The 18,431-nt window shown below is 45.4% G+C and overlaps 1 protein-coding gene across 2 annotated transcripts in view; it reads right to left on the minus strand.

Moving 5' to 3' along the window:
* PTK2B (protein tyrosine kinase 2 beta) overlaps window positions 1-18,431 on the minus strand; it is an 86,483-nt gene that overhangs the window by 20,897 nt on the left and 47,155 nt on the right. For both annotated transcript variants that reach the window (XM_006864355.1, XM_006864356.1), the window contains exons 5-20: window positions 16,210-16,272; window positions 15,953-16,007; window positions 15,028-15,168; window positions 13,838-13,912; window positions 13,220-13,321; window positions 11,630-11,747; window positions 11,031-11,070; window positions 10,623-10,669; window positions 9,387-9,437; window positions 8,806-8,903; window positions 7,896-7,980; window positions 7,572-7,672; window positions 7,121-7,236; window positions 4,113-4,213; window positions 3,906-3,995; window positions 2,695-2,899 (exon numbers count right to left, since the gene is read on the minus strand). In XM_006864355.1, coding sequence (XP_006864417.1) covers window positions 2,695-2,899; window positions 3,906-3,995; window positions 4,113-4,213; window positions 7,121-7,236; window positions 7,572-7,672; window positions 7,896-7,980; window positions 8,806-8,903; window positions 9,387-9,437; window positions 10,623-10,669; window positions 11,031-11,070; window positions 11,630-11,747; window positions 13,220-13,321; window positions 13,838-13,912; window positions 15,028-15,168; window positions 15,953-16,007; window positions 16,210-16,272 — 1,488 coding nt within the window. The remainder of the gene's footprint in view (window positions 1-2,694; window positions 2,900-3,905; window positions 3,996-4,112; window positions 4,214-7,120; window positions 7,237-7,571; window positions 7,673-7,895; window positions 7,981-8,805; window positions 8,904-9,386; window positions 9,438-10,622; window positions 10,670-11,030; window positions 11,071-11,629; window positions 11,748-13,219; window positions 13,322-13,837; window positions 13,913-15,027; window positions 15,169-15,952; window positions 16,008-16,209; window positions 16,273-18,431) is intronic.

An 18,431-nucleotide genomic window follows, 5' to 3' on the forward strand; every position in this document is an offset into this window, starting at 1 on the left:
AAAAGAAAGAAAGAGAGAGAGAGGAGAGAGAAAGGAAGACAGACAGAAAGAAAAAGTTAACTACATTAGAAATAATAGCGTGGCACTGTAGGATCAGCACTGGACTATGAATCACACGGTCGACAATTCAAACCCACCAGATGCTCCTCAGAAACCCTATACAGGGTCACTGTGAGTTGGAACCAACTCGACAGCATTTAACAGCAAAACAAGAACAAAAAGTTTAATTACCTGCTATATTCCCTAAGGAAGGAGCTCTAGTAGCATACAGCACCAACATCACAACCATATTCCTTAAGAAGTCCTAGTATGGTGCTGTAGGATAAGCACTAGACTGCCACACCAGTTTGAACCACAAAGTAAGCGATTCAAATCACCAACCACTTCTCAGAAATGTCATACAGGGTCGTTATGAGTTGGAACCGACTTGATGGCACTTAACAACAAAAATAATCCCTAAAAGTGGGAGTCAGCAAACTAGGCCCAGGGCCCAAATGTGGCCTCCACCTATTTTATACAGTCACTGTCGTGGATTGAATTGTGTCCCCCCAAATATATGTGTCAGCTTGGCTGGGCCATGGCTCTCAGTGGTTTGGCAGTTATGTGATGTCACAGCTATGTAATCATTCTCCATGATGTGATCTGAAGTGAGCAGAGATCAGAGGAACCTACCACCACCAAGAAAGAAGAGTTGGGAGTGGAGTGAGTCCTATAGTGGGGTCCCTGCACTATGAGGCAACTAGACCTAGGCAAAGACTGATGTCAAGTTACATGGAGATCGCCAAGGAATGCTGGGTCTACACACACTGAAAGGAGAAAAAGGACTTTTCTCCAGTTCTGACACTCTGAAAGTGGACTTCTAAATTCATAAACTGTGAGAGAACAAAGTTCTCTTTATTAAAGCCATCCATTTGTGGTATTTCTATGATAATAGCGCTAGATCACTAAGACAGCCTCCAAGCTAAATAAAACTGTTTTCTACAATTTTATATGGTTCGGGGGGAAAAAAAAAGTTGTGACATGTGAAAATTATACCTAATGTAAATTTCAATGCCTATAAAGAAAAACTTCATTAGATGATAACCATGCTCATTCATTTACATATAGTCTTTGGCTCCTTATGTGCTATAAAATGGTAGAGTTTAGTAATTACAAGGTATCATATGACTTGCAGAGCTCAAAAGATCTACGATCTGGCTCTTTACAGGAAGAGTTGGGTTTGCTGAGCACCACCATAAAGGAAGTCAGACAAGGTAAAGATGACGGTAGGTGTGTACCAAGAAAACTGGAGGACCTTGGTCGCAGATGACACCTCACCACTGATTTTTCAGTACTCAGGAGATAACACTCTTGAGCACCTGAAAAGGATTACACTCAGTTCTTTTTGTTCAGAAAGGAGATGACACCTGGGTCTTGATTGCTGTTATTAAGTGTTAAACCAACCTTGCAGTCCAGCACCTTAACCCACAGTGCCACACCAGGACTCCTGGATCTTGATACCAGGCTAAAAATTGTCCTCTGGAGAGTCAGGAATAACAGGAGAATATGGAATGTACGTCTAACTGCCTCCATGAACAACTGCTTCCTTTACCATGAGACCAGAAGAACTGGATGGTACCCAGCTACCATTACTGATAGAAGACATTTGATCAAAAGGGAGGGGAATGAGGAACAGAATTTCAAATTCTCATGGAATCAAGACTTTCTGACTCCCTGAAACTACTGCTCTGAGATCATCTTTAAACCTTAAACCAAAAATATGCTCTGACACCTTCTTAAAACCAAACAGTGGTTCAGCTCAGTTAATAAAGAATGTCTGCCTTGAGCATTGTGCTCTTTTAAAGAACTATCTTTATGGTACCAAATGGACTACGGAAACTCAAAAGGTTAGGCAGGAAGTTAGGTGGGCAGTGAGCTTATGTTAATGGGGGAGGTACAATTTTGAAAAGGAGGTTAAGAATGGTTGCACAACTTGGAAGAATTCAATCGGTGTCACTGAATCGTACATATACAAATTGTTGAACTGGTGTATGTTCTTCTGTGTATATTTTCAACAACAATATCCAAAAAAAATGACTTCCTCCCCTACTAACTATAAGGGATGATCAAAGGTGAGAGGAGGGGCAAGAGCTGCTTCCAAGAAAGCAGGTTGCACACCCCAGTTCCAGCATCTGGAAGGTGTGCTTCCAACCTCTACAAACAGCAGTCACTTCAGTGAAAATCTGGTTCAGTTTTTTGAGTCAAGCCTAAGAAATATTTCTTGAGCATATGCTATGAGCAAGGTACTGTGTTTAGTGCTGGCAGTAGCTGCACTGAGCAAGGTTTACACAGGCTCATCTTTTCTCTGAGCCCATATCTGACAGTGAACTCAGCTTCAGCCTTTTGTTCCTAACAGAGTGACAGAGGTACCTCTGCACTATGTATCTGACATGGTGCTTCTATTGCAAGGATTGGCTAATGTCATTTGGGTGTATGACTCATTGTTGGTCAGAAGGAAGGTCTGGGATGTGGCCCATCTTTTACAAATTCAACATTTATTCTGCCATCTGAAAGGCAGGAAGAAGAGCAGCTGCTGAGTAGAGCTACTGTGGGCCTGTGATCTTATTTAGGGGAGTCCTAGATAAGCATCTCTGATAGCTGAGGAGGTGTTCCCACCTTACAGACTCTGCCTGCAGCCTCTTCCTCCCTGCTCACCTGAGACTGCACACAAGCTCTGTGAATCGAGGCCGTTCACTGGGATCATAGTCCCAGCAGCGGGTCATAAGCGTGTAGAGGACAGGTGGGCAGAGGTCGGGTTTGGGCAGTCGGTCCCCTTTCTCCAGCACCCCGATGACATCCTTGTTCTCCAACCAGAAGAAGGGTTGCTTCCCGAAGCTCAGGATTTCCCACATGCACACAGCTAAGGGGAAGGAAGAGAGAGCTCAGGATCTATGCTGGGGAGGACTGGCTCCCATAGAGAAAAGGCCATCTTACCCAGAATCCAATGTGACAATCCCTGCCAGGAGGGGCACTAGCAGCTCTGGGATTTTGTCCACCATGGTGGTCCAACACCTACATCTATAAACTAAGGTCTCCCTCTCGAAACCCCTATTAATGGATTGATTGTGCTCCCCAACATATGTGCTGAGTCCTAACCTTAAGGGAATAGGGTGTTCTTGTCATGCTAATGAACCCTAACAGTGTAGAATCTGTATTTAGTCTAATCATTTCTGAGTTATAAAGATAACAGATTAGACACAGAAACATAGTGTTGGGGTGGGGTGGGGTTGGGGGATGTGGGTAGGTGGGTGTGCAGGGGTAGGCACTATCTGACTGTGGCAGTCAAAGGCATACTTTGGAATCACTGGTGCCCTCAATAGGACAGCTGGGTTGAGGGGACAGTGAAGCCTCTATCCTAAAGCTGGGGCTGGCCCAACACTTTTTGCCTGTGTGGTCATGGGAAAGTCTACTTTGCACCTGAGCCATTGTTTCTTTGTCTGTAAAATTGGGCCAGTAGTGATGATGTTTTTCAGGTTCCTGTTGGGAAAACTAACTGGGACCATGCACACAGTGGTGTGTTCCGTAAAGAATGGATCATCGATGATCTGCTCTTGTCATCACTTCCTGAACCTCCTTCTCAAAGCAAACCTCAAAGTTTTCTCTTTGAGTGTCTCCTCTAGAGTGTCCCAGATTAGTTTATGGAGAGCGCACTCATCAAAGAGTCATTTTCAGGAAGATTAGCCAATGCAGCCCTTAGCCCATGTCACCGCAATCCACCACTGGCCTCCCCACTTCTGGGATGTTTCATTGGCAAAGCAAAATAGAGCTCTGGCAACCCAGTGGGAGAGAGGGCATCGACTCCTGTCCCCCATGTCCGGTCAGGCACCCACTTGGCCTGGCCATGACCCCTTTTCCAGGTCACTCACCAAACATCCAGACGTCACTGGCTGTTGTGAAGCGACGGAAGTTGATGGACTCAGGGGACATCCATTTGATGGGAAGACGTGTCACAGAAGCTTTGGGTGGCAAAGAGATTGACAGGAGTTACTTAGAGAAGCTAAAACCCAGAAAGTCTCCAGAAATACATTCTATTCTCTGGAGACCTTGGCTTGCCCAACCAGAACCTCCCTCACCTTTATAATACTCCTCGTCTTCAATGTACCGGGAAAGGCCAAAGTCCCCCAGCTTTACACACTCAGGGGTAGCCACCAGGATATTTCGTACAGCAATATCCCTGGAAGAAGGATGAGAAGACAAGGGTGAGGTGTTACCACTCACAAGCATAGGACTGCGTCTCAGACACAGATAGGGAGATAAAGGAGAAGAACATTGGCCTGGGACTAGGACTTCAGAATAGAATTGGGCAGCTTCATGTGGTCAACTCTTTTATCCCCACTTCCCACCAGGACTGTCTTGCTAAAACACAGTTCAGTCCATCCTGTGGCTGTGGAGTTGGTCCTTTATCCCCTTTGCTTTGTTCTCCATTCCCTGAAAGGTTTCTGCCCTGGGGAAGATGAGACCCTGGTGGAGATGGTAGTTATGTGTTTTCAGATTCCTTTCGATTCAACCACACTGAGCCTTGGCTGCCTCCTCCATATTTCCTGACACGGCATTCAAGGCCCTTGGTTCCTTCTCAGTCATCTATAACACAAGGCCTGTTTGCTCTTCCAGAACATGCTTAGTACTCTCCTCTGTGCTGCTGCCAAGAATGCTGTTATCCTGATCACTCCTTAAGGATGAACCTGTACAATTTTTACAGCTTTCCTGATCACAACTATTCTCTCCCCATTCTGCATTTCCATTGCTGTTGTTACATTGCTGTAATTGTTTTAAATGGATTTGAACTGCAGCAAGGAGTCCTGGTGTGACTCTGTAGGATAACCACTGGACTGCTAACCACAAGGTCGGCAGTTCAAACCCATCAGCCAGTCCTGGGAAACCCTATACATGGTCACTATGAGTCAGAAGTGACTCTATGACACTCAACAACAAAAACAAGGAGGCCTGGCAGTGCTGTAGGATAAGCACTAGACTGCTAACCTCAAGGTTGGCAACTCAAATCCAAAAGTTTGCTCCCTGGGAGAAAGATGATACTTTCTGCTCTCATAAAAATCGACAGTCCCCCAAACCCTATACAGAGTCATTATGAGTCAGAATTACCTTGATGACAGTGGGGTGTTGTTGTTTTTTGGGGGAGGTTGTTTAGGAATAGCGGCAACAAAAGTAGCAGCATAGCTATGATTATGAAAAACCCAGTTGCTTTTTTTTTTTTTTTAATGTTTTATTGTGAATTATGTGACAGTTTGCATGGGAGAACATTAGCTTTACATTCATCCTATTGTATATTATTTCATTGCCATGGTTACAATCCCCTCCATGCATCATCAACCAACCAAAGGGTCTACCCTGCAAGCCTGCCCCCTGGTAGTCAGCACAAAAAACTCAGTTGCCTTTGAGTTGATTCTGACTCATGGTGAAGCCACATGTGATTAGGAACTGTTGGAGAATCAAAAGAAAAGAAAACAAAAAACTCCCACAATGTTGCTGTGGAGTTGATTCTGATTCCTAGTGAGCCCATGTGTGTCAGAGTAGAACTGTGCTCCACGTGGTTTTCAATGCCTGGTTTTTCAGGACTTTCTTGCAAGGCACACCGGGGTAGACTTGAACCTCCAATCTTTTGACTAGCAGCCAAGCATGTTAATTCTTCACACCGCTCAAGGACTCCTATCAGCCAAATATCCAGGACCATGTAAGAGTTTACCTACCCCAAATCATGACATAGGCCCACAGAACACTCTCATACAAATGAGGAGCTTGAGTACCAGGAACTGAAGTAGTTTGCCCAGCAGGTTCCTGGTGACAAAGGATTCTGTCCAGGTAACCTACCTTTAGGGCATGTGCTCTCAGTTCACCCAGGGCTAACTTTCACTGATGTGCTTCATCCATGTGCCTCAACCCTGTACTAGTTTGCTCACTTCTGTAGGCAGACTCCATTACCTAAAATTAATTTTTATTGTCCAAAAAGATGGCTTAGATCGAGAATAGATTTCCTTTCCGTGTTTGTCTATTTAAAGAATATTTAATTCTTAATAAAGAAAGAAAATCTATTCTCGATCACCTTTACTCTATAGATATTTTGCTCTCAAACAAGAATGGAGCTCCAGAAGGAGAAGGATTTTTGCTGCTTTGATCATGACTTTGTCCAGAACCTTGAACAGTACCTGGCACAGAGTAGAAGTCCAATAATATTTGTTGAGATTGAGACACGAAGTTTTACTACTTTCAACAATGCTTAGCATAAAATCACCCACAAGTCCACAGAACTGATATCAAGGAATCCACTCATTCACACCGGTGCTCTTAGAGCACCTAACCTGTCTCCAGATCACTTCCTGTAGGCAAGAATCTCCTTTCAGGGAATGAGAAGCAAGGCAAGGTGGTGAAGGGACCAGCCACAAGGTGGATCAGCTCAGGGTACACTGGGGAGGGAGGCCAGTGTCATCCGCTAGGTCAGCTGGGAAGCATCTAAAGCCTAGGATCTTCTTCCTGCTATTCTATCCCACTCCCCTTTTCCAGGGTTGTGTGATTCCCAGGGTGTTGCTGTGGTAACTGATGAAATGAATGAACCAGGAGGGGAGCAAGCTCTGAGCCAGCTGAGAAGCTAGTTCCTGGAACTCAATGGGAAAGGGTCTAGAATGTATTGAGTGGCAATCAGTGAATATACTCTTAACAATAATCTTGTGAGGTGTTGTTGTTGTGAAGTGCCATTGAGTCGATTCTGATCCATAGTGACCCTGTATAGGGTTTCCAAGGAGCAGCTGGTGAGCTTGAACCACCGACCTTAGAGTTCAAACGACTTTGTAGTCTGATGCATTAGCCTGCAGCGCCACACCAGGACTCCTATATTGTGAGGTAGTTTTGCTTTTTTAACTTTTCAGGTGATGTAGCAGATTCATAGAGGTTGTTCATGGTGGCTCTAAGCTGCTGAGATACAGCCAAAGTCAGGATTTCAATACGGGTCTTCAGATCTAATACAGATTTCAATGACTCCAGAGCCCTGCTTCACCCCAAACTTCTTAAGGATCCAACAATGGGAGCAGGCTTCCACACTGCCTCTGCTGCCTGCCCTGCCCACTCCTACCTGTGCACACAGCTGATGCTCTCCAGGTAAGCCATGGCCTTGCCTATCTGCAGGGAGTACAGGACAAGCGTGAGCACCTTCAAGGAGTTCTTGTGTCGTTCCAGGTAGTGGCCCAGCTGTGGGAAGGAGGGAAGGTTCCATCAATACCCCTAACATGGCCTCTGCATTAGAACTCTTTGCTCCAAATGTCTCACACCCCAGAGGTCCTGCTCAACCAGTGGGCCAGTTTTTACCTAGTTGTTGTTGTTAAGTGCTGTTGAGTCACAGTGACCCCATATAGGGTTTTTGAGGCTGTAAATCTTTGCGGAAGCAGAAAGACTCATCTTTCTCCAGTGGAGCGGCTGATGGGCTTAATCTACCAACTCTGTGGTTCCCATCCAGTGCTTATCCTACAGAGCCACTACACTCCCGGTTTTCACTTAGGGTTTGTCTTTTCCCTCCTCTAACTCACCTCTCCATAGGAATACAATTCCATGATGATCCAGGTGGGCTCCTCCTCAATGATGCCGATCAGCTTCACAATGTGTGGGTGGTCGAGATTCTTCATGATCACTGGAATTGGGGAGAAGAGGGATGGCTGGATCAACTCATAGACCTTTGCTTTAACATCGCAACTGGAAGAGGAGGGGTGTAAAAACCCTACTCCTGACTTAAGGCCTAGAAGTCTCACATCTTGCCTCCCAGATTTGAGGTCAGCTCTCCGTCTTGGGAATCTGTGCAGGCTCTGGGGGCTTGTCCAGCCCATGGGGTTGTGCCCCATCTTGGGGAGACTTACCTGCCTCGCTCATGAACTTCTCCTTGTTGTCCAGAGTGCAGTCTTTCTTGCAGGTCTTCACAGCAACATTGATTGGCTCCCCTTTCTGCAACAAGGTGTGTGTCAAGGTCCCTTGGTCCCGTTTATAGCAACTAGCTAAGTGTCCCTCTGTGGTGTTAACGGTGTTCTTCCCACCAGGATTTGCTGCCAGCCATGGGAAGATGGAGGTGGCCTCTGGGACCCTCTGCTTCTTGCCACAGCATAACAAGCTACCCTGTCTTTCTGCCTTTTCTCTGTTCTTCTCCCCTTGTTTTCTCTTCTCTACTTCCCCATGGCTTTCCTTCTGAATCAGGTAGGTTGGAAATGGAAGTGCTTTACAGGTAAGCCAAGCTTTTTGTTGTACAGATGGGGGCTGTGAGCCTCAGAGGGGTTATGTGGTCTTTCCAAAGGGAGCGGGCATGTAGTGCAGTGTGTTCATGTCCAGACCACCACATGTATCACCTGGGGCTCCTTTTCTTTCTTATTTTTTTAAAATTTAGCTTCCATTGCTCTTGCCTCACCCACCCTCACCCCCATCCTCAGTCTGCTAGAAGCACACCTATAAAGGCAAACCTTGTCTAGCCTCCGTTGGTGTATTCAACACCAACTCCCGGCCACAGACCCTGCTCTTTCTCCTCTCAACATGGTATTTCTATTTCTCCTCTCCATGTATGTTTTTGCAAAGACCTACCTTTCTCTAAGGTCTACTTTAATTTTGCTATTTTCCTTGGAAATGACTATTTCCACCATTTCCCTGGATATTTCATGAATACTTCAAGTGCCAAATAGACAGATTTAGCCTTTCATAGCTGCAACCCTTAGAAGATTCAAGCTCTGGTCTTACCCTCTACATAAGCCAAAGAGGAGTGTCAGAGAAGAGTCTGGAACTCACATGGTTTTGGTAGACACCTTCGTACACCTCCCCAAAAAATCCTTCACCAAGAATACGACCTAGAATCACATTTTCCCGGGCAATGCCGTAGTGTGGACCTGCACAAATAGAAAAAAACCCCAGGAAGTCCCAGAGAGCAAAGAAACCAGTTGGTATCCCTCAGGGAACCTGAGAGCTTTCAGGCCCTAACACCAGGTTCTGTTCCCCGTTCTACCCAGCTTTTACCAGATCCTCACAACACCTTCACCAGGATCCAGGGACAGGGCTGAGAAAGGGGAACTAGAATGTTTCAGTTCCTCAGACTCAGTGAAGAGCTATCACCACCCCTCAGAAAGTTGGGCCGTATGTCCAGGTTTTTAGAATTCCCACACAGCACCACAGACACACAAAATGTGAATCAATATAGGGAAAATGTAATTACCACATCTTTCCAATGAAAAAGTGCCTCAGATTTTCCCCTCTCCAAGCCACATGTAGGGGAGGACAAAAGAAGGGATGAAAGTTCCCTCTGTGGTACCACCTGCATGACTGTAATGTCACTTCATAGGACTGGGGTCAACATGGTGGGATCAAAGACCTACCTCCAGACCTTCGTAGGGTCTCGTCTGGGATCTCTGAATAAATGTCTGACTCTGGAATGACAGGAAAAGGCCCCACCCCATGAACAAGAAGCCCTCAGCAGGCACTACAAGGACTTAAGTGTGTGGCTCCCATCTTAGAGCTATAGAGCCAGGGTGGCTACCATTGGGACAGGGGTGAAGCCAGGCTGTCCCACTGTTTCCATCCATTTTAACAGTGGTGTGAAGTACAGGATCTGCAGCCAGGGTACCTAGGTTTAAGTCCCTGCTTTGTGACTTTCCATTTGTGCCAGTTAGGGCAAGTTAACCTCTCTTAGTCCTAGATTCCTTTGCTGTGAAATTAAAGTTTCTGGAGGGTGTTGTAATGACAAAATAAAATACTTACAAAAGTTTAGCATCGGCCACATAACTACTGCTCAGGAAAAACTCAAAACAAACTTGCTGTCAGAGTCTATTCCAAATCATAGTGGCCCCACGTAGTACAGAGTAGAACTGCTCTAAAGAATTTTCTTGGCTTTTATCTCGGAAACCCTATACAGGGTCGCTATGGGTCGGAACCGACTCGATGGCACATAACAACAACAACAACAATCTTTATAGGAGCAGATCACCAGGCTTTTCTTCCACATCACTGTTGTGTGGATTTCAACCACCAACCTCCAGGTTAGTTGTTGCTGTAGTTAAGTGTCACCGAGTCAGTTCTGACTCATAGTGATCTGAATAAGGTTCTCCAAGGCTGTACATCTTTGCAGGAGCAGTAAGCCTCATCTTTCTCCCATGAAGCATCTGGTGGGCTCGAACGGCAGAACTCGTGGAATTGCACTGCAGACCTTGTGGTTCACAGTCCAGTGCTTATCCTATACAGCCACTGTGCTCCCTTTAGATGAATAGATCAGCGGAAATGGTTTGTTCCACCCAGAAATCTTAACCACTCAGTACATATTGTTGTTGTTAAGTGCCATTGAGTCAGTTTCAACTCATAGCAAACCGGTATGAGGTTTCTAAGGAGTAGCTGGTGGGTTTGAATGGCTGATCTTGCAGTTCTCAGTCCAGTGCTGATTCTATAGCACCACACCAGGAGTCCAAGTACATATTAGCTATTATTTAAATGGCATTTTTAAGCCCTCACTCAGAAGTTATGGGAGAAGCCTGTGTTTCCAAACCTTTGAGGGAATTCTTAGAAATGTTATGAGAGTAGAAGAGAGACTACGCACATGCCGAGAATGGCACATGGCTTACCTATGCTGCAGCTTTCTGAGAAGTGAGATCGTCGATCCTCCAAGTTTCTATAGGGTGAGATAGAGGAAGAAGCCACATGGGCTCAGAACCTGCCAACTGCTTCCTCCACTCTCCCTGCTGGCAGAGCTAGCATGGTGTCCACCCTGGGAGCATGAAGCAGGTGAGGAAAGAGGAAGTACAATCCTAATCTAGATGATCCCAGTTGGCATTGAGGCATAGGACTATCCCTGCAAGTATTTACTGAGAGGGAAAAATGATCAGTTGTGAAAATGTTGGGATTCCAATGTTCTCCCATGAGGCCCAGAAGCCAGGAACTATAGAGGTGAAGCCTCCCTATTTCTGCTTCCTTCTTCCAGGCAGACACAGGCTGTGCCTAACACTCTGTCCCTGTCTTCCCATTCTACTCACAGCATGGGGATCTGAGGCAGGCTGTTCCGCTTCTCACCATCTGGAGAGAGAAGAGAAGGAGTGAGAGGTTGGAGCCAGGGGATACTTGGTCCTGGATAGATGTCTGACTCTTCTCTGTCCAGTAGGACTGAACACAAGGGAACCCTTCCTTCCAGCCTCTCTCTTCTCTCTTAGAGTCAGAGTGCAAATATTTGGATCTTCCTCGTAGAAAAACTTCTCATGTTCCCTCCTGCCACCTCTCATGTACTCCAGCCCAGACCCCTGCTTCCTGATTGCAACCCTAAAACAGAGACACACAGGAAGAATCAGCTGTGTTCTAGCAATAGCTTTGATCTTTCGGGGATTACAAACACATCTCTTCCAGATGCCAGCACTTAGGCCAGGGAAGGATGGATGGACCAAGGGCCTGTAACTAAGGACTCAGATGGATCCACCAGGCACATCCAGGCAGGGCTGGGTGAGGGTATCCCATACTTCTAAAGTCTCTTCTCTCACATCTCAGTCCATGACTTGACCTCTCCCACTCTGCTTCTGGGGTCTATGGTTCAGTTGTGTGGCCATCCATCATTCAGTCAATTTTCCTTTAAGAGGAAACTCACCTTTCTTGGGATGAACGATGAGAGAGCCTTTGTACTCCCCCTGCAGCCGGCAATAACCATCGATGAGGTCAGCCATGTTCTCAGCTTCTGCCAGAGAGGAGGTTTTGATGGACAAGGACTGCAGAGGAGAGACCAGCCAAGGATGAGACCTCATAGCCTTGGCAGGAGTCTACCCATAGGGCTGGAGAAGAGATTCCACACACAGAAGGAGCAGGACTGCCACCACACCCCTGCCCCAAGCCACCATACCTCTTCTGGTGTTCTGCTTGCATTTCCTATAGCCACCAGGGGGCAGCAAGTGTCAACCCTTACTGAATGCCTTAAGTTCCATGAACACCAATTTCAAGACTGAATTATTTTGGTCTTCTCCAGTACCTAACATAATGCCTTGTATTTTGGATCAACTATCAACACTCATAGAAGCAACAGTCAAGAAATAAAATGACATATTGCATTAGGCAAATCTGCTGCACAAGACCTTTTTAAAGTGTTGAAGAGCAAAGATGTCAGCTTGAGGACTAAGGTGCGTTTGACCCAAGCCATGGTATTTTCAATAACCTCATATGTGAAAGCTGGAGAATGAATAAGGGAGACTGCAGAAGAATTGATGCTTTTGAGTTGTGGTATTGGAGGAGAATATTGAAAGTGCCAGGGGCTGCCAAAAGAACAAACAGATCTGTGTTGGAAGAAGTGCAGCCAGAGTGCTCTTCCGAGGCCAGGATGGCCGGACTTCGTGTCTCATACTTCAGACATATTGTCAGGAGGGAGCAGTTGCTGGAGAAGGATATCATGTTTGGTAAGATGGAGGGTCAGAGAAAAAGAGGAAGATCCCCAGCGAAATGGATTGGCAAAGTGGCAGAATCAATGGCCTCAAGCGTGGCAACAGTAGTGAGGTTGGCCCAGGATCAGTGTTTCGTTCTGCTGTGCATAATATCATTATGAGTCGGTACCGACTCGATGGCACCTAACAACAACATATATATATATAGTGGTGGTGATTATGCGCCGTGGAGTCGGTTCCAACTTATAGCAACCCTGAACAGGGTTTCCGAGGCTGGAGCTCTGGTAGCGTAGTGGCTATGGATCGGGCTGCTAACCTCAAGGTCGGCAATTCGAAACTACCAGCGGTTCTGTGGGAGAAAGATGAGGCGTTCTGCTCCCGTAAAGATTTAGAGCCTCGGAAACCCTGTGCAGGGTCACTATGAGTCGGAACTGACGCCACGGTACTTAACAACAACAACATATATATATATGTATTGGCTTCCAAGACTGTAAATCTTTACAGGAGCATCTTGTGGAGCAGCTGTGGTGGGCTTGTGCTGACAACGTTGTAGTTAGCAGACCAGTGCTTATCCTACAGAGCCACCACATTCCTGAATGTATATATAAAATCATTGCTTTCTGACATAATTGCCTCATAATTCATCAACAACCTGGTACCTTGTTTAAGAAATAGGTGCAATTTTCTTAATAAGCACCCAGAAGCCAAGAAACTCTGGACCTCTTGTATACCCTGGCCAAGAAGACCTGAACAAGAACTGCCAGCCTGCATTAGCACCCACTTGTTTCCAGATGTCCAGAGACGCTCACCTGGGGAGCACCTTCAATGCCCAGCTGCAGCACAGCTTGCTCCTCCTCCAGCGGGAGGCACCGGATGGACCTGATCTGCTTGAACTCGGCCAGGCAGGTGGGCTGTGGGAAATCAGCTCTTAGCACCTCCTGAAACAGGGGGTCCCTTCAAACCACTCCACCCAGGGAGGAACTGGGAGTCTTTCAGGGAGACAAAGAAGGAATCAAGGAACATTAAGGCTGGAAAGAATCATCTCATCCAAGCCTCTCACTTTGCAGAGAAGAAAATGAGGCCTGGGAGAGACAGAATATACGCTGGGTCCCCTGACTCTCAGTCCAATGATCTTGCTATTGAAAGAACAAGTCTTCTAACTAAAATAGAGAGCAAAGTTGGGATTGTTGCTTGTTACAGTGAAGTAAAGGACAATCTGCTCCAGGCTGTTATCCCTAATGCTGTTTCTAGAACTACCTCATGCCAAGGGCATGGCTTAATGGGGCCTCTCTCTCTCTCAGCAACAGGAGTAATGAGAACCAGTAGGGCAGGTCAGGTGGAAGGCATGGGAAATGGGCAGATCTACCAACCAGGCCCTAAAGGGTCCCTCTAGTTGGATACTACTGTGCCCACCAGTCTTTTTCTACCTTTGCATCTTGACTTGTCAATTGACGGATGCCTTTAGGTCCGATGACCAGGTCCACAGTAATGTTCCATCCTTGCTGGAATAAAAGGAGAGAGGAGACTGTTGCCTTATAATGCCTACCCCATAGTTCAGAGATTTGAGAAAAAAGCTCACAAAGCTAGACATAGGTCTCTTGTGCTCTCCAGCTTCTTCCCCCACCATCCAGTTTCCCACCCTCCCAAAATACCCTCATAATATTAAGTCTCAAAGTCGGGAGGTCACTATTTCTGTCCCTGCCTTCAGTTACGTCCCAGCTGCTATGGACTCCCTCATGACAACCCCATCTGTGTCAGAGTAGAACTGTGCTCCACTGGGTTTTCAGTGGCTGGCTTTTATGAATGATCACTTGACCTTTCTTTTGAGATATCTCTAGGTGGACTCAAACCCCCAGCTTTTCAGTTAGCAACCAAGCACATTAACTGTCTCAAGCCAGTAGACTAAGCCTTATATATGCTTACTCCTCACTCATCAACTTCAATTATTTCATTATCTGACATTTCACATTTAAAACTTAGAAGATATTCTCAGGCAGCACCCCCAATGGTCTGGACCCCATGTGGGATATACCAGAATGCTATACCAGAGACTTTGGTCCAGCTGTGGCCACAGTGACAACTGGTCAACTGGCTGTAGGACGTTTCAGTCCCGCCATGGAAGGGGTGGGATGATGGCAAGAGAAGTGACATCTCACATGGACAGTGGGGAGCTGGACAAGGGCTCAAAGGCTCTGGAAAAGTCCGTATGTGGAGGATAGAGTGGGAAGGAAGCTGTGGGAGTGGGGCGGGTGGGGGATGAGCAGGCCAAAGTGGGCAGTGGGAGGCAGGCAACACCTAATCATCTCTACCCCCACCACCTCTGTGGTGGAGAGGGGCGCTCATCTGTAATGTAGTAGGGGACCAGGGGGAGAGGTACTACCACTGAAGATGGATGGAGTCCAGCCCTACACTCTTGCATTGAGACAATTTTGCATAATGACCTGGTCTTTCGAATCTGACCAGGTTGATAAGTGAGGAGTGGGTGTCGTTCCATTTTAGAGCTTGAGAAGCCAAAAGCAAGTACAGTATTTCCCCCACCCCAAGTTGGCCTTCAAGACCCTTTTCCTGAAAGACATGGAATTCAGGTCAGGGTGAGGATAAAGAGGGCATGTCATACAATGAGTTCACAGCGGTAGGTCTCCTGGTCGATGTTGGCAAAGCCTGCAAGTGTGTTGAAGAACTTCATGACGCACTCTTCCTCCCTCAATGAGGCATACTGCTGGAAAGTCTGCTGGATCATCTTCCGGAACTGTTTAGGCTATTGTGAGGGAAGGGGGTGGGAGGGGAGACCACCACTGGTGAGTGAGGCCCCCCTCCTCCTACTAGGAGCTCAAATTCCTCCCCTTAAGATCTCCCTTGAGTTTTAGTCTCAAGATTTTCCATTGCTGCAGGGCAACCCCCAGGACCAGTGCCGTGAAAGAGCCGCCATCTTAAACCTAAATCACACTCCCATTGCGTCAAGGGAGGTTATTCTTATAAGCTTATAAAGAATGATGTTGTTAAGTGCTGTCGAGTCAATTGTGACTCATAGCAATCCTGTGTAGGGTTTCTGAGGAGCGGCTGGTAAGTTTGAACTGCCGACCTTGTGGTTCAAACTGATCTTGCTTATCCTACAGTGTCACACCAGGACTTCAATGTGAAAGATAGAGACTCCAAATATGTCAGAGTAGAATTGGACTCTATACTTTTCAATGGCTGAATTTTTCAGAAGTAGATCAGTAGGCTTTCGGACAAGTTCCACCAATCTTTTGATTAGCAGCCATGAATGCTAGCCATCTGTACCTCCCAGGGGCTCTGTCAGGGATGCATGAAGGGTATTATCCCCAGTGCTCAGGCTGCAAGCCTCTGACGTGAAACCAGAGCCCAGCCGAGTGCCCTAGTTTCCAGAAAGGGCCCGCTCAGTGCTCTGAGTTGTCCCATCTCCAGACAGCCTGAAGCAGTGCAGATACCCTGGCTTCCCAGAGGGCTGCCAGACCTGGGAACCACACAATGGAGGTCTTTCTGAGCCTTTCCCCAACCACTCCTCACTTTTAACTTCTCACCTTTAAGTTCTCCTGCATCTGCTTTGGGAAAAACAGGTCCAGCCCCACTTCCTTTCTAAAAGAGGAAGCAAGAAAATAACCTTGATTTACCCCTCGCTCCCACTTCTCTCCAGTTAGACAACTGTGAGGGGGCTTGGGGACTGAAGAGACAGGCTTGCCTTGGCTTGGGTCTGGGGACGAGAGGAGGAGGGTGAACAGTAAAAGGAAGAGAGAGAAACAAGTGAGGAAAGAGAGGCAGGGGCCCTCCCTGTACTTACTCCAGGAGCTCAAAGTTGGACTTTTTGTCAAGTGCATTGTGGGGCATATCCTTGAAGAAGCGCCTGGAGAGATAGAGAAAGAAGTCATGGAGAGGCAGACTGGTGATTGGAGAACAAATCCAGCATGGCTGCATCACTCAAGTGCCCACACGTTGGCCTAGGAGCCCCTTCCCTGCAGATGTGGGGAATCACTGGGAGGGACGGAGAGAATTGTAAGCATGAATTCTTAGAAAACCATGAGGAAAATAAAAGTTCTCAAGATTCATTTCTAGAAAAGACTCTAGCTCTGGGCAGAGGAAGAAGATGGTGGCTCTACCCACGGCTCTGAAGACAAAAGACTCAGGATGAACAACAAGCAAGCTTTCAAGCTACAAACACTCAAGGTTCTCGTTCCCTTTGTGATTTCTCCTTCCCTTATGTGGTCTCTGAACTATTGTGTGTGTGCTTAATTATTTTCTAAAAATAACCATTAAGTGAATACGTGTGAAAACTTTAGAGATTAAAGAACAGAATGAAGAATATAAAAATAATATTTTAAGTCTTACCACCAGAGATGACTTCTATTAATTTTTATACACGTTCTTTTTCCTTGAAAAAAAAAGTATCTTTTTGGGAAATACTTGCATGCATTATTTACTTATAGAAATTGTAGTTTGAGACCAAACAATTAATGTCTAATATGTTCTAGCTTCCTTTCCCTGTCTGGCTCACTGTGCTTGGAGTCCTTCATCTTGACTATTGCAGACACTATTCCCTCTTGATCAGACAGAATAATCTAGTGTTCCTGTAACCCAGGTGTCCTTTGAAACATCTGGGAACATCTTATACTAATGCTATGAGCAAAGAGGCTACCGATACTATAAGCAGAGAGAGGTAGGAAACTTCAGATTCAAAAGCAATACATTTAGACAATGAACTATGTTTAGAAAATGGTTCTCAGGTCCTCACCTCACACTTCATTTAAAAATATTTAATGTGGATGGGTTAAAGGAATAAATATAAAAAATGAAACCATTTTAAACTGGAAGAAAATCCAGAGAAATATTTCCAAATCATGAGGTTGAGAAGAACATCTAAAGAAAGCATCAAATCATAAAAATCCCCAACAGAAATTCAAAACATGAAATGTTAATAAAACTTTAATGACTTTTGAGAAATGACATTTTAATATAATCAAGTAAGATAATTAACTATCCTATGGTGCCAATGTTAGAAAAAAAAAAAAAAAATGCATTGCAAGAAATCCGAATAGACCTACCATGCTATCTCTGAATAATAACATTCCAAGTGATTTTAGTGTTTCATCACCTTTTTTTTCTTTCCTATATATCCCAAATGTTCCATACTGAATAAGCATTACTACTTTTATTTGAAGAAAAAAAAAAAAAAAAAAGAAAGCAATAAGTAAAGTAGAGGGTCAAGGAAAAAGAAGAATGAGATGAAGTCATCAAGGTGATGAGTTGACAAGTGGCTGCAACAATGGGCTCCAATAGCAACAATTCTGAGGATGGTGTGGGACTGGGCAGTGTTGTGTTCTGTTGTACACAGTATCATGATGAGTCACCTAACAACATTAACAATAAGACAGTAAGTTTGGTTAAACCATCATAACATAAGTTTTCTGGGCTCATTGCCTGACAAGGCAGCCTGTCTCGTTCCTACACAAGCTCTGCTTGGTAGAGAATCCTTTTTTATTCTTTCTTTTAGGTCCCCTGAAGCTACAGAGATGAAGTTTAATCCCTTGGTTAGATGTCACATGTTTGAAGGCAATATTTCAACAGAATTTCTCCTCCTTCCCATGATCCTCAATACACACACAGCAGGCCATTGTCCACAATGACTTCATTTCACTTGGGTGAGAAAAATGATGCAAAGAATGGGAAAGAAAAGAGTGGAGCTGTGGAAATGACCTGGAAAGAAGAGAATGAGGGCTGCAATAAGTCACATCATTATAGTTCTACTGTGGCAATTGAGTGTGTTTAAAATGCCATATGGTGAAATGGAAGGGAAGCAGGAGATGGCATTTCTTCCATAGAATTAAGATTTGGTTTGGGATTTGGTTATCCTGGCAACCAAGGTAATGGATAGGAGAGCTCATCCAATGCATAGTTTATCAATTAAAATAAAACTGTTCTAAAAAGCAGCTTTCATTTCTTAAACCAAAAGTTTGAAAAACCACAAATTGAAAGAAAACAAATATTTTCAGTTTTCACTTTACAAAA

This window comes from Chrysochloris asiatica, unplaced genomic scaffold (genome assembly GCF_000296735.1).
Source record: "Chrysochloris asiatica unplaced genomic scaffold, ChrAsi1.0 scaffold00064, whole genome shotgun sequence".
NCBI lineage: Eukaryota > Metazoa > Chordata > Mammalia > Afrosoricida > Chrysochloridae > Chrysochloris > Chrysochloris asiatica.